The 14,910-nt window shown below is 31.5% G+C and overlaps 2 protein-coding genes across 2 annotated transcripts; both read left to right on the top strand.

Moving 5' to 3' along the window:
• The first annotated feature begins 436 nt into the window (after window positions 1-436).
• On the top strand, window positions 437-820 carry LOC133333909 (trypsin inhibitor). The gene is made up of 2 exons (XM_061542223.1): window positions 437-485; window positions 637-820. Exons 1-2 carry the CDS (start codon window positions 437-439, stop codon window positions 810-812), a joined length of 225 nt encoding a protein of 74 aa, XP_061398207.1. The 3' UTR covers window positions 813-820.
• An 11,899-nt stretch (window positions 821-12,719) lies between these two features.
• On the top strand, window positions 12,720-13,476 carry LOC133333908 (kunitz-type protease inhibitor 2-like). The gene is made up of 2 exons (XM_061542222.1): window positions 12,720-12,837; window positions 12,989-13,476. The coding sequence occupies exons 1-2, from the start codon at window positions 12,720-12,722 to the stop codon at window positions 13,474-13,476; spliced, it is 606 nt and encodes a 201-aa protein (XP_061398206.1).
• The last annotated feature ends 1,434 nt before the right edge of the window (window positions 13,477-14,910 follow it).

Genomic DNA, 14,910 nt, shown 5'->3' with positions numbered 1-14,910 from the left:
GCACTAATAGACAAAATCTACAAATAAGTGTGTGGACTGATGTTTAATGTGCCGGATTACCGAATAATTTGGATTAACGAGGTCCGGATAATCTAGATTTTATTGTATCAAGAAATCTGGAAAATTTTTTACGCCCTGCTTTCCTATCGATTTTTTTAAATTTTTCTACCCTCTGCGACATATTAGTACGTCCCAATTTTTTGGTATTGTTAGGTCTTAGCCGTGATTATTTTCACATAACCTCCTTATAAATTATAGGTATTTTCATGGCACATTTCCTCCCTTTTGGGCCATAGTTTCGCATTTTGAGAAAGTCGGTAGAAATCTATATATTTATATTTTTTTGGAATAGCTCCCTTTGTTCGGGATTTTTAGGGTTCAGGAATTTGTCCAAAATGTTCATTAGAAGGTTGTAGTGGATTTTATATATCACGAAATGTCAGCGCTTGTTCTACTATCGTTCATAGTAGATTCCAAAAAACTTTGTTCCACAGTAGTGTTCATAACAAGCGTTTGAAAAATAAACAAACATTTTTTTCCTACTTACTGTGCAACATTATCAATCTATACCAATACACACATTACACCTTTCAATATTATTCACGCAACTATTGTTTTCTTTTTCTTTATTCTCAGCTTGTTTGGAACCGAAGACACCTGGCTTATGTCGCGGCAAATTTTTGCGTTACGCATACGACCGTAAATCTGGCAAGTGTATCAGCTTCTATTATTCCGGTTGCGGTGCCACACAAAATAATTTTCTCACCTATGAGGAGTGTCGACGTGATTGTATGCAACAATTACGATATTGAATATCAATGAAATACCAAATCAAAAAAATATATTATAACATTTATTTATTTCAATAAAATATATGAATAATATTAAAAAGGCAATTTATTGTAAATTTTAAAATTAACGTTCTACAAATGTTTAGGATGTATGAAGTTGATGCTATTTTTTCTGCTATTGAAATTAAATCAGTGTTATAATTGAGCGCTTTTAAATAGGAGACTGGCAGTTATGAAAAATGTGAAAGTGAAAAAAATGTTCACAAGCGAGATATCTCCCTAGCGAATATCCAGAATACAGCTGATAAACCGATTACGTTCCTTTCCCTATTTGAAATAATTTCAGGATTAGTTTTTTAAAGTATAGATTTGTATATACGGTGAGTTGTTTAGTACCACCTTAAACTATATACATATATATTATTGAACTATATTGGTTTTAAGCAGTGGCTCTCTTATCCATTTGTTTATACATATAAATAAACAGATGTACTGACGATTTTTAGCGATTACTTGTCATGTCAGTGAATAGATAATCAAAGAGACAAATGTTAGTTTAAATATTAGCACGCTCGTAATTATTGTGTTGCATACAATGTATGAATGTGATTCCGGGGAACTTTTGTTTTTCAAACAACAATTATATGATAATTAATATCTCTGAGATTTAAATGAGAAAAAAAATTCAATAGATAAATTGGTACAACATCACATTCAGACATTCACAATCAAATCTATATTTTGAAAATTTTGGTCAAATAATATTATTGTTGTGCTTAATGGCAATTTTTTTACAGAAACAAAATGCAAAAATCTCTGAAAATTACAGCTAAATTTTCAGAGATTTTGACATTAATTTATTTTTACTATAATGTAAGAAAACCCCCCTTATAATGACCATCCCAGAGGTAAACTGTTAAAAACAGTGTTGCCTAAGAGATAATAGCTAAAAATTATCTTTATAGGTGTAATAAATATATAATGTCATTGTGTAATAAAACTGCAGAATTCCCTCTAACCATTGCTGCAAAATTCATAAAAACCGGTTAAGTACTTCCGGAGTTATTCGAATTTCAATTCTGCCATGCTCCGAAATATACTTTCGGTTCGGTGCTGGGCGCCTATTACCAAAAAATGAAGAACACCACAAAAATCGATCTAGCAAAAATGGAAATTTTTTCTTCATACAGCTACAGTGTGTGTATGTGTAAGTAAATACACCCTGTAGGGAAATGAACCAATTTAAAACTAACTTTAAACTAATTTTAAAATAGTCACTTCTAGACCATTTATCGATTATTTTTCTTTGGGCCAACTGACTATGTTTACATGGCGATGATCGCGGTAGTAGTCAGTAACTTTTCAACTGGTTACAAACTAGTTATTTTTGACGCATTTATAGTTAGATTAAAAAATGCAGATAGTCATCGGTCTAAAAGAGATTAATTTGTATATAGAATTTTCGAAATGACTATTAGTTGGTATATGTTAAGATAACTATTTACTATTTATTTTATTATACATTTATTTTATTATACATTTATTTTATTATACACAGTTGAAAAATTATATACATAGGTGGAACATAACATATGTTAAAAAAATAAAAAAAAATAATTAATCACAGAAAATTAATATAAATGACTGACTTATAGTTTTTTTTTTTATGCATATGTCATGGAATTGACGTTTTTTTTAATAATATGCAATGCTTTTCGGAGCTCTTTCTCTGGATCCACTGGAAGTGATCGCAGGGCGTCCATAAGACACTCGAAAACATTTTGGAAATCTTTTAGACGTTTTTTTCCATGGGTTCCATCCACGTTAAAATAAATTATTATTTCTATTGCAAATATTTCCATCAGCGTCTTTTCTAATTTGACTTTAATTAATCTCTTCATTGAATTTACCTGTGAATACATTACAAATTTATTGAATTAAAAATTAATAAAAATAACAACGTTTAAAAAGGGGAAAATTAATACTTACGTATGTAGTCGATTGTCTTCATCTATAAAGTTATTGAGGGCAGATAAATCTTCAACCGTTTTGACGGGGAAATATTTCCTTCGCATCTTGCCTAATTAACTTTTCGGTCACGACATTTCAATTATATTATTAAAACACTTACCAATTTATTTTTAATTTCACACTTAAAGAGCACAATTACAATTAGTTACGATTTACACTTCTTCACTCTCCGAAGTTTCAAACAGAATGATTTTTCTTCATCTTTGCATTCGTTGTTGTTGTGTGGAATGCAATTCTAACGGTTTCTTGTTTTGCGTTTGTTATGTTTTTGATGACATGAACATATTTTTGATTTCAATGTGGTTGAGTCTTAGATGACTTTCTAGCTAATTTATAATCAGTTGATTAATAATTTCTTTATAACTAAACATTTTGTAAACTAGTTGATGAAAGTCCTACAGGGTATTTTACATTGCATATGCCCATAAATCACATACAGTCACACCTACAGTGACGAGCAGAAATGAGTACATGTTTGTACATTGGACACTTTTTACGTCATAAAAATATAAATATAAAAGCAAATTCAAAAATGTTGGTTGTATTTTATAACGTATTTCGTACCTAACAAATCAACCTAAAGTTAAAGTATTTAACTCTTAAATTTTTAAGAAAAAAACAGAGAAAAGTAAATCAACTCCAATGTACTCACTTTTGAACAAATTTGAAAAATTCGTTGGGATTGATGTCGAAACTTTATGCTGACCACAGTGTTAATTCAAAATTTTGCTCACGAAGATATTCTCTCACGAATTTTGACGTATATCTTTGATCACCGTCCTACACATAATAACTTCTTCTACAGAATAGGCGTTCTTAGCTACCTAAACTGACTGATGTGACTCTACAATGATCAAAATGGACTTGTTTCATTATTATTTTGTCAATTTTTTAACATCGGTTCAGGACCCACAAGTTAAAGCCTACGCATACCATGGCAATTCCTCAACCGTGATTCACATTGGACCTTTGAATTAGTTTTCATCACCAAAAATACTTATCGTCGGATTGAAAACGGTTGAATTTGGATTCGTCGGACCCGATCACACGTTTCCAATCGACCAGAATTCATCTTTTGGGTTAGTTGAAAATTCTTTACCCTTATTTTGCAGTTTTTTCCTATAATACTGGTTTTTAGTCTTTTTTTAATGCTGCTATATCCAATGTCGGGAAGGACTCTTCACGCCGTTCAATGACTAACAGGTTTGACGAGTACTTACGAAGCATATTTTGGTGTTAAAACTTATCAAATTACATTTCCCTTATCATTAGACGTGGGTCCACACATCTTATAAGCGGTGTACGACCTCTAATTTGAGGTTTGGGAACAACGGAACACCGTTTCTGTACACATATGACCAATAATTGACACAATTTAAGTCCCTTTGCAATTTCCAGGGTAGAACAGATTTTTCAGCTTTTTCCGAATAGCATCTTCAGTGGTTATTATATATATTTCTTCTTGATTTATTATTATTAATTATTTATTTGATTTTTGTTCAAAACTTTGTACAATTTTTTCGTAAACGGGATTTAAATGATGTAAAACTTATATATTTTCTTAAAAAAAACTAATGAGAACCAAAAAAAAAGATTTGAAAAACGTGATTTTACATTCCTTTTCTGCACATTATTAAACAAATGCAAACGTGCAAAAGTGAGTACATTGGGGTTGATTTCGTTTTCTTTATTTTTTCTTAGCTATTTTTAAGAGTTCGATTTTTAAATTTAGGTTGTTTTGTTAAGTACAAAATACCCAATAAAATGCAACCAACATTTTTGAATTAGCTTTTTTAGTTTTATTTTTATGGCGTAAAAAGTGTCCAAAATGCAAACATGTATTCGTTTCTGTTCGCCACTGTACATATCAAGCAACAAGAAATTGCACCTCGAACTGCCATTTGCCCCTACAAATATGCTATGATTTTCATACAACAGCAGACATTATGAAAACAATTTTTGCCTTTTTTAAAAGACCGATTTTTGTGAGGTTTTTCATTTTCAGGTAATAGGCGACCAGAATCGAGCAGGAGGTGTATTAATTTAATTTTACTATAAAGCAAAAAAAACCCTTATGATGACCATCCCAGAGGGTTATCATATTGCAAGATTAATAAAATATATATTTTTAGCGTAATATGCGCTCAATAGATCATAGTTTGTTTTAATGCAATTAAATGTTCATCCTCTGTGGATCTTTGAATTAAAAGTATTTATGTAACCTCTCAATTTCATCCATTTTCACCATACATTCATTTTACAGGTTATGTTACTAAAAGTGTGGTTTCTCAACATTTGGGTCATAAACAAAATCCTTGTAACTTCTCTTATTTTAATGTGACTATCGATTTAATAAGTATTTTTTGTAAAAAAAAACAAGTTTTGCACACAACACAACTTTTATTTTTTGCTAGAGGGTACTCTTGCTGCAACACTTTAATGAAAATAGCAATGCAAATAAATGGGCGTGTTAGTGCCACTTAAGTACTCCTCACACTCAAGTGGATACCCAAGGGTAACACCAAAATGTTCACTGGATTTTTTTGCACAAAATCATTTATGTCACTACTTCATCAGGCATTTAAGTATTATTTTCGTTGAGTAGTAGTGGCACACTTGATGTCGGCTTGGGATGTACACAACTTCCGATTGGTATCTTCTTCCAAAACAAACAAACAAAGCTCTTTACTTAATAGTCAGGTAAACACAAAAAAATAGTTGTTAATTAATTAACATTGCAAAAAAAACCCGATATAGGCCCTTTTTAACAACTACTTGCCTCTTGAGCTTGAGTTGTGAGTATAAATGGTACTCCCCCATCGACTCATCGATATCATTCTAATTTGTACCTTCATTCGTAACAGACGTTAACAACACAACAACAATTTTCAATATGAAAATTATTTTGGTCGTTCTCAGCATCATTGTTGTGATCTTCGCTTCAGCTACAGCTTTTGACAAAGCAGGTTTGTAAAACAAAACAAAAACACTAGTTTATATTTCCAATTTTTATTTAATGCATTAACTTTCCACATTCACAGATTGTTCATTGCCCAAGGAGATTGGACCTTGTCGCAAATCTGATTTGTCCTATTATTTCGATAATGAATCAATATCTTGTCAAACCTTTTTCTACGGTGGCTGCCAGGGCAACAACAATCGTTTCAATACCAAGGAAGAATGCGAGAAGTCATGCCTCTAAAGAATGGGTAAAGAGGAAAAGCATAGCAACCAGTTGTCATTAATTTTAATTAAGCATTACATAAATTAATTTTCTTAATGTTATTACGTAATTGATTTTGTTATTATTGTCAATATTTTTTTAAACCAAAAAAAAATCAAAAATAAAATTGTTTTTTTCTTATTTTTATTACCAAAAATCAAACAGGTTTTTCTGTATACTCAGTTTTTCATTTAGTGTGGGGATTGAAGATTTTTTTATAAATACCATAACGACGCAATGTTTATGATGGTAAAGAACGCCATGAAGGCAGTGTGCGGAAATAAGAATGGTCGATCGAATGTTAATGGTGTGGAACAAATCTTAACGGAGGCAGGGTTTGAGAAAAAAATGGAATGATAATTTAGAGTATACATTTGTTGGACATGAGAAAAATTAAATTCATTACACATTATAAAGAAGAATTTTATGGTTTTAATAGTGGAAGGAGAAACAAGCCTATGAGCATTAAGAACAAATAAACAATGGAATTTTTTATACTTTTAAACTCATTATCCCTTTTTTATTTCTTAATATGGATTTTGTAGTTTTATGAATCTCAATTAAATAAAAATAAAAAATGAAGTTTTTTTTATCATTATGATGTGTCAGAAACAAATATCCATCACGATTCAGTTTAGCCAGAGAAATATTCGTTGGCTGTTTTTATTTATTTTTTTAACTTTCAAAGCGGAATTCATACCAAATGATATATTGCTGTATTCTTAAAAACTTCTCATCGCAAATTAGTATGCTGTACAGCACAGAAGATGATTTCACAAATTAAATTTAATATTTTCGTATTTATTAGGGTGCAAAAATATTTGATATTTTTAGCTCGACAATTAGCAAAAATTAATCGCTTGAATTTTAGTATAACAAACATGTTCAGGTTTAAATATAAACGTAGCCTTAGCTTTAATAGATATTTTACATTGAGAACAGGTGCGATGATCATCATATAACTTTCTAGAATAACCGATAAAACACAAAATCATTAAAATATTTATAGATTATAATTTGAATAGATTGCTTGAAATTGCTACCACTTGATCGTAAAAATAAAAAGCTAAAAAATAAATTAAACAAGATTTTGCGTTCAATACTTTAAATACGTAAATACGTTGGTATTTTAATTAATTAGTATTGTTTTCTGTAGAGTTATCAATACCCAGAATATAGAATGTTCAAAGCCGATCTTTTGAAAGGAATGATCAATAACAGCTAAATATTTTCCTTCAGAAATGTCTTTCATGGTCTGTAACTTGCTCTATTAACACAAATAAAAGGATAAATATTGGCCTTTGACATAGAATCGGCAAATTGTATTTTGAAAACTTTTGTAAGGTAATAACATACAAATATATCCTCCTACATAATTTTTCAAATAAAACATTTCACATTTTTTTAAATTTTGAATAGATCACGAAATAGTCAGACTTCCTACCTTTCATATGACATCAATTTTATTACAATACCTCCAGTAGTTCCAGAGTTATGAGACAACAACCAGGACATTAAATTCTACATTTATGAAATTTTCAGTTACGGCAACATTATGTGGCGCTCCGTTAGCCAAATAGTATGGTCGTAAAGGAAATTGAAATCGGTATATATCTATATGAAATGGATTAAAAAATAGACGCTTCAATGGATCGATTATACAGCCATAAAATTGAAGAAACGCACGATGAACATTCTTAACAAAGCACGAATTTTAGTTATAAAATTCAATGATTTGAAAACGTTGATCGTTTGTATGGCGATTCATCGTTAAATTATGGAACAAACTGAAAATGTATGACAGAAAAACAAAACACTAGATGTGTGTAAACAGTTAAAAACAGTCTTGCCAAAAAGATAATAGCTAAAAAATCACCTTTATAGGTGTAATAAATATGCAATGTCATAGTGTAAAACTGCAGAATTCTCTCTAACCATTGCTGCAAAATTCATAAAAATCGGTTAAGTATTTCCGGAGTTATTCGAATTTCAATTCTACCATGCTCCGAAATATACTTTCGGTTCGATGCTGGGCGCCTATTACCAAAAAATTAAAAACACCACAAAAATCGTCAATTTTTTCTTCATACAGCTACAGTGTTTATGTGTAAGTAAATATATTTTACATTGCATATGTGCATAAATCACATACAATCACACCTACATATCAAGCAACAAGAAATTGCATGCACCTCGAACTACCCTTTGTCCCTACAAGTATGCTATAATTTTCATACAACAGCAGACAATATGAAATGTCTGCGATTTTTGTGTGGTTTTTCATTTTCAGGTAATAGGCGACCAGAATCGAACAGGAGGTGTATTTCGGGCCATCGTTGAATTAAAATACAAATATCTCGGCAACTACTAAACCGTTTTTTTTAAAGTTTCCAGATATGGTTAGAGGAAATTCTGAAGTTTTATTACACACTGTCATTCCATATTTTTACAATTATAAAATTTTAAAATAAATTTTAAAAATATGATATGTTTTATGTGAAAATTATTTAGAACCCTAACTAAGTTTTCGAAATTAAATTTACCGTTTTCCTACCAATGACCAATTTTTTACTTCATTATACCTTACAGGATAGGAAAGACAGCCCGAAGACCCACTTTGTGGTCCCTGGTATTTTTTAAAGAATCCACGCCCAAAAATGTTGTTTCGAATATCAAACCTGGTACATGTTACGGAGCTAAAAGCCCGCAGTTTGCCAATTAGTTAAATTTTCTATCTACCTGTTCTGGATGCCTGGTAGGTTTGAGCAATTTCTGAATGAAAATATCCAGCTGATCCTGACATCGTTCATCAATTTGTTCCTCTACACTACCATTGTTTTAAGTACTATTAAGTAAATAGTGTATCTAGTTGAGTTATTTCTTTATGTACAAATAAACATATTTAAAGAAATGCTAAAAATGTGTTTTATTTATGGACGTCTAAAAAATTTGTTAGTGGGGGTTCACAATATTAGTTCCTTAGTAACAATATCGCCCAATGTCACAATAATGGCTCCCAATTAATTTGAAAAAAAATCCCAATAATTTGGTGCAATTTTGCGCAAATTTCACAAAAATACCAGGCGCCCAGAATGAAGTAGAAAGTTGCCCGCCAAAAAAATAAATTCGAAAAATTTTGGTCTGGCAACACCCTACCCGCGAAAAAAATTCGAGCGCCTAAAAGTATGCTACCAATTTCGTAATTTTTTGTACGGCATTGCCAGATGCAATTTTTTCCATTTTTATTTTTTTCGGGCTACTTTCTATTTTCTTCTGGGCGCCTGGTATTTTGGTGAAATTTGCGCAAAAAATGCATAAAACCAGGTGAATGAAAATTTGTGACGTCATCACACAAATTATGTCGCATGCGTAGGGACAAGTATACTTACCATATTTGTTGTATCCGTAAATAAAAACACATAGTATTTTTAGTAAATTTATTATTCTTTATTTTTAATTCAATATTCTTTGTAAAAAATATATACATACATTAAAAAATATATCAAATATAAGTTTTAAGAAGTAATTTTCTTAACAACTTAGCCCACTTATTTGGACTATATTCTATTGTAATCCTTCCTTGTGGAATTTTATGATTGAGAGATGAGGATAATTCCAAATTGATCGTTATCGGAGGGCCTGCCATATTTTCAAATAATTTGTATATCGTTTTCGACTGTCATCATACGGAAATTCGAACATATATAATTCATAAAAACCTGAAATGAAAAATAAAAGACTAATTAAAAATATATATAAGCATTAAATAATCTATACTAATAAAAGAGTAAAGTGATTGACTGACTGACTGATTTAACGATTCATCAACGCCCAGACGAAACGGCTGACGATAGAATCTTGAAATTTTGGGTGAGGGTCATTCTTGGTTCAAAGGTGACAGATAGGGCTGGGTTTTAGGAAATTCGTACTAGAACGGTCCGAAAATTTAAATTAACATTACCGTCGAAGTGTAGGATTGAGATATATACGTAGTTTTGGAATTTTTTACGTACACATAAAAGTACTAAATCGTACTATAATTGGAAACTTGTACTTAATGGTACCAAAAGCGGGCTTTGAGGAACGTTTTGGAAATTCGTACTAATGTGTACTAAACGGTACCAAATTTGTATTTGGGTTAACCTATAGAGCTGGAATCTTTAAATTTGATGTTAGAATCACTGTTGGGGTGTAGGGTTTGGCTTTGTAGAAAGTTTTGGAAATTCGTGCTAATGTGTACTAAATTTGGCAATCCTGAAATTTTGGCTGTTGGGATGTAGGATTGGGCTATGCTGGAGGTTCTGGAAATGTCTACTAATGTGTACTAAATGGCACTACATTTGTTACATTTTGGATTAAAAGCTAACCGTTAGAGCTGGAATCCTGAAATTGAGTAATAAGATTTCCATTGGAAGTTGTGGCAATTTATATTAATGTTTACTAACTGGCACTTAATTTGGATTTCGGGGAAGCTATATTTGAATTTTGGAAATTTTACACCAGTACAAAGGGTAAAAAATGACAACAAATTTTGTATAGGGCTAAATTTCTTTTGCGTTCAGAATTGGTGTGTAGGGTTGAGATATGGAGGTAGTTTTGGAAATAAGTACTATAAGAGAACATAGGTACTAAATGGTTCCAAAAGTGTTAATAATGTTTGGTATTGGGGTTTAAATAATTCTCACATTCGCTAACGAAGTAGCGGGTTTATGCTAGTTATTTTATAAATAAAACACAATCACCCCCCAATGTTATTGAAAATCTGATGATATGTTTCCATTGCCAAACCACAATATGCATATGTATAGGACAGCCTGGTCATTTCATATACACAATTGGAGGAGATAACTTTCTCGAACAACATAAATATATACCCATAGCCATAACGCATGAGTGGGATCGTAAATGTACTTGATTTGTCAAACATTCACGCGCAACTCTATTAACAATAAATGAATAACTGACAATATTTCTAATGGAATTTCTTACAAATTTTCGTATATTTTTGTTGTTGTAAATGCAAATGAAGCAAACGCACTTGGCGGAATAGAAATTAATTCATGTCCATACGTTAGCAAATACCGATCCAACAATTTTTTTATAATGTAGAACGTAGACATTTGTAGAACATTTAGTTTTCGTCCATAAAATTATATTTTTTTGCTTCATTGAAATCTCGCGAAACGCAACCGGCATTCTCCAAGAGCGACAAGATTGTAAATACATTTATTAGGTATGCAAATATTGATTTCAGCTACATAATTTTATATGTGCTACAAGAAGAAAAAAAGTAGACGAACAAAACATATTTTCGGCACCCAAACAATAATTTCTTATATCCGATTGAATATCTTTGCATGCCATGCCACGAGAATAGAATTTTATGAACGTTTTCCCTTCAAAAAATATATGGATGAGGCATTTTTATATTCAATGAAACCAAAAAGTCACAAATTACTTATCTCTCCCATTTTATATGCGAAATTTTTATATTAATTTGTAATTGCTTAAAATTATCCTAATTGAAAGACTTTGCATTCGACAATCGCTGATTGACATCCCTAAGTGCGTTTCATAGAAAATATTCATTATTAAAACCCAATGAAGGTGAGAAGCATTTACAAAGAGTAGAAAAAAGTCAGACTCAAAGAGGACTGGTTTTAAATACGCCGCATGCTTGCTACAACAAGTAAGCAAGACATGCCGTCAGACGGATAGACAGGCAGACAAAGCCGCAACAAGTGAACACCCAAACAGCAGCAGCAACAACAACAACAGGGATTTTTTAAATTGTTGTTTATATCAGATTATAAACGGCAACATATAGTCATACTCTCACAACAAAAACAACAACATCTTTAGCAAAAAAGAAAAAAATATACTGAAAACAAAAACAAGGTATATTGGAGTAGTGCAGAATTTTTGTGTTTATAAATTCGCATTTCATTTCAAAAGCAACTTTTTTACTTTACATTACAAATTCCAAAATTGAATAGCCAAGTCTCAGTTCATTCTGGATTCTTCAAGCGATCGCAAGTGCCAATACGCAATCAAGCATCTAAACACCACAGACATTAGGTATATTTTTTTTTAAATTAACGCTTTTTAGCCAAACACCGTGGGCCAGCTAGCCGTTAAGGCAGGTGCCAGCCCATTCAGAAGCTATTATTTCTTTTGTAAGCGGAACAATTAAATATTGCAAATTTCGTGTTTCTTCTTCTATTTTTCTCTAGCAAATTTTTCGCGAAGATCTGCATTTAATTTCCATTATCATTAACATCAGTGTGTTCAGTCAGTCATTCAGTTCTACTTCAGTGCCCCTCGGAGGAAAGCATTAACAATTTACCACCCAGCGTCCAACACCGCCAACACCGCCAACACCACCGCCATCATCATTCCAAAGACAAAATCGAGTTGTCCATATACATTTTTTGTGAGTAACTGCACATCGTATTGCAGCGATTCGAACATTGACTGACCACCAACAGCATCACCACGCAAACAGTGAAAACTGCAGGTTTCACTTAGCAGGCAACAACTTAGTCCAGTATTAAGTTGTTAGACGTACAATCAAGCAAAAGTGTTTTGAATTACAACGCCACCAAGCGCAATCCATCACTTGGGCGCAAGTGCATTATTATTAATTGCTTGTTCCAGCTACGTTTTTTGGAAAAATGAAAATTCTATCCAGAGTGTCTTTACTCCAACTTCTGTTAGTGTTTATTGTGAAATTCTCAGAAAATAACTTTGTAGAAGGCGCTGTGGGATTATATGGACCTGATCGTTATGAAGGTAAGTAATTCCAGTAAGAAACATCTAGAAATTTCAATTTTATATCTAAAAATGTAAGAGAAACTGACAATCTGTATATTGTTCTTTTCTAAAGAGTTATTCAATTTCGTATTTCGAATTTTTTAAACACACATTTTATTCTCTGTTCAAGGTCTGCCCGAATCATGTCTACTGCCCATGGATTTCGGTTACTGTCGTGCCAAATTACAACGTTACTACTTCGATATTCGACGCATGAAATGTACCATGTTCTATTGGGGCGGATGTGCCGGCAATGATAATAATTTCAAAACAATGGAGGAATGTAATGACTTCTGTTCGTCCGGCTATGAACAAAGCAACAATATTGTACCACTCAAAAGAGAACGTTCAGAAAATAATCCCAACTACAATGTCAATCAAAATACAAGGTCATCCAATTTCAACAGCCGAGGAAATATCGCTGGCTCTACATCGAAGTCTGTCGCACCGAAATTCACAATCAAAAGTTCTCCTGCACCCTCGTACAGGGATAATGTCAGTGTCAACAATGGCACGGCCAGGGCAAATGTAAAGACTTTTAATATTAATCCGCCACAAAAAGAGCTGAAATATCCAACGGCCACAGATGATTTGGAAGATGAGGAATATGATGAGTAACATGTTGTTCTTTAAAAAGATTATCTCAACAAATATTTATATGTATTTATATCATTAAAAAATAATAAATTATTGTATTTATACTAAACTAACTATTTATTAGTATAACAATTGTTTCATTTTTTTCTTCCGACCTTACCGATCATCATGAGTAAAGCAATTCATTCATAAAATAAGCAGAACGCAAGTCGCTCGCAGGTGGTCATTTCTAAATCAGGTTTTGAGGTAATCGCTTATACCCGTTATAAATAGTCATAGTCATATTGTTGTTTTTATTGAGACCAAACATGAATTGTTTAGAATAATTCACTACAGCATTACTCCTACTAATATTGCTCCATATAAAGTTGATAATGACATTCATGCAAAGTCGATGATGACTAGACTTGTTCAAGGTGAAATTATTAGCAACACAAAGCTGCAAAGCAATTTGCAAATACATGTAGAATTGTCGACTGTGTTATGCCCTATATTACAGAAATGTTTTAGTTATCGCCTGATTGATTTATGGTAATACTGTGAATAAATAATTCATTGGTATTTAAAAATTTATTGTTTCACATTTATGTATCCCATATAAGAAAATGACATACAATTTTAGATTATTTACAATCTATTAAGGAGACACGTTTCTCTGTGTATAGCTACATTTAAAGCCAATCCAACTCATCAAAAATTGGCGATTTTCCAAAAATATTTTTTCAAAATTTTGTTAAATTTAGAGTCAATACGTATTGAGAGCCAGTCATGTACTCTTTCTAACACCAAAATTTATTGCTTCAAAAATAATGACTTTTCTTTAATTATAAAAAACAACAACAAGACAAAAACAAAAATTTTTTGTAAATTATTTTTCTTCTCTTTTAAATTATCAAATATATATGTGCAAAGTTAGAAACCTTAACAAGCATTGGTATTGATTTACCAGCACATTGAAAATCTTGAAAAATTAAAATCGAGAATGGGTGGGGTTCCCTTAAGGGTTTTTATAATTAAAATACATATTTCTCGTTTTTTGGTGTAGCACTCTTAATTGGTATTGTCAGACTATAAAAATATTTTAAGTTTTTTTTTTACCTACTGTAATAAGGTGTAGCTTTACATTTTAGGAACTTGCTTGATACAGATAGAAAAAACATAATCATAATAGAAAAACATTTTCAACAAAGACTATTGTTATTTTATGCACATTGTGGAGGCTACGAACAAATCCCTAAATATTCTTTTCACAGCATCAACATAACTCATATAAAAAGCCTCGATCAGTTTGAAATGATGAACTTCACTGTGAGAGTATTACATTCGTATACTTTGTAATTACTTTTACATTCGGCTTCTTTCGATCGAAAAAAACAAGATATGCCGATTTCGATTGTTTTCTTTCGGTTCAGTGAATTGTTCATTTAAAAATTTCCAAATAAACCTAAAGACTTT

The sequence above is a fragment of the Musca vetustissima genome, unplaced genomic scaffold (assembly GCF_032173495.1).
Source record: "Musca vetustissima isolate MV318-11 ecotype Yass unplaced genomic scaffold, APGP_CSIRO_Mvet_v1 utg1463, whole genome shotgun sequence".
NCBI lineage: Eukaryota > Metazoa > Arthropoda > Insecta > Diptera > Muscidae > Musca > Musca vetustissima.
Note: the sequence above shows the minus strand (reverse complement) of the source record. Positions and strands in the feature narration are given on the sequence as shown.

What these genes read in the sequence shown, in the direction of transcription:
- LOC133333909 (XM_061542223.1), top strand. Translation starts at nt 437, where the DNA reads ATGTCAGCGCTTGTTCTACTATCGTTCATAGTAGATTCCAAAAAACTT. An exon ending in AGTAGATTCCAAAAAACTTT is followed by an intron (nt 486 to 636) that starts GTTCCACAGTAG and finishes CTTTATTCTCAG; the next exon opens with CTTGTTTGGAACCGAAGACA.
- LOC133333908 (XM_061542222.1), top strand. Translation starts at nt 12,720, where the DNA reads ATGAAAATTCTATCCAGAGTGTCTTTACTCCAACTTCTGTTAGTGTTT. An exon ending in TGGACCTGATCGTTATGAAG is followed by an intron (nt 12,838 to 12,988) that starts GTAAGTAATTCC and finishes TCTCTGTTCAAG; the next exon opens with GTCTGCCCGAATCATGTCTA.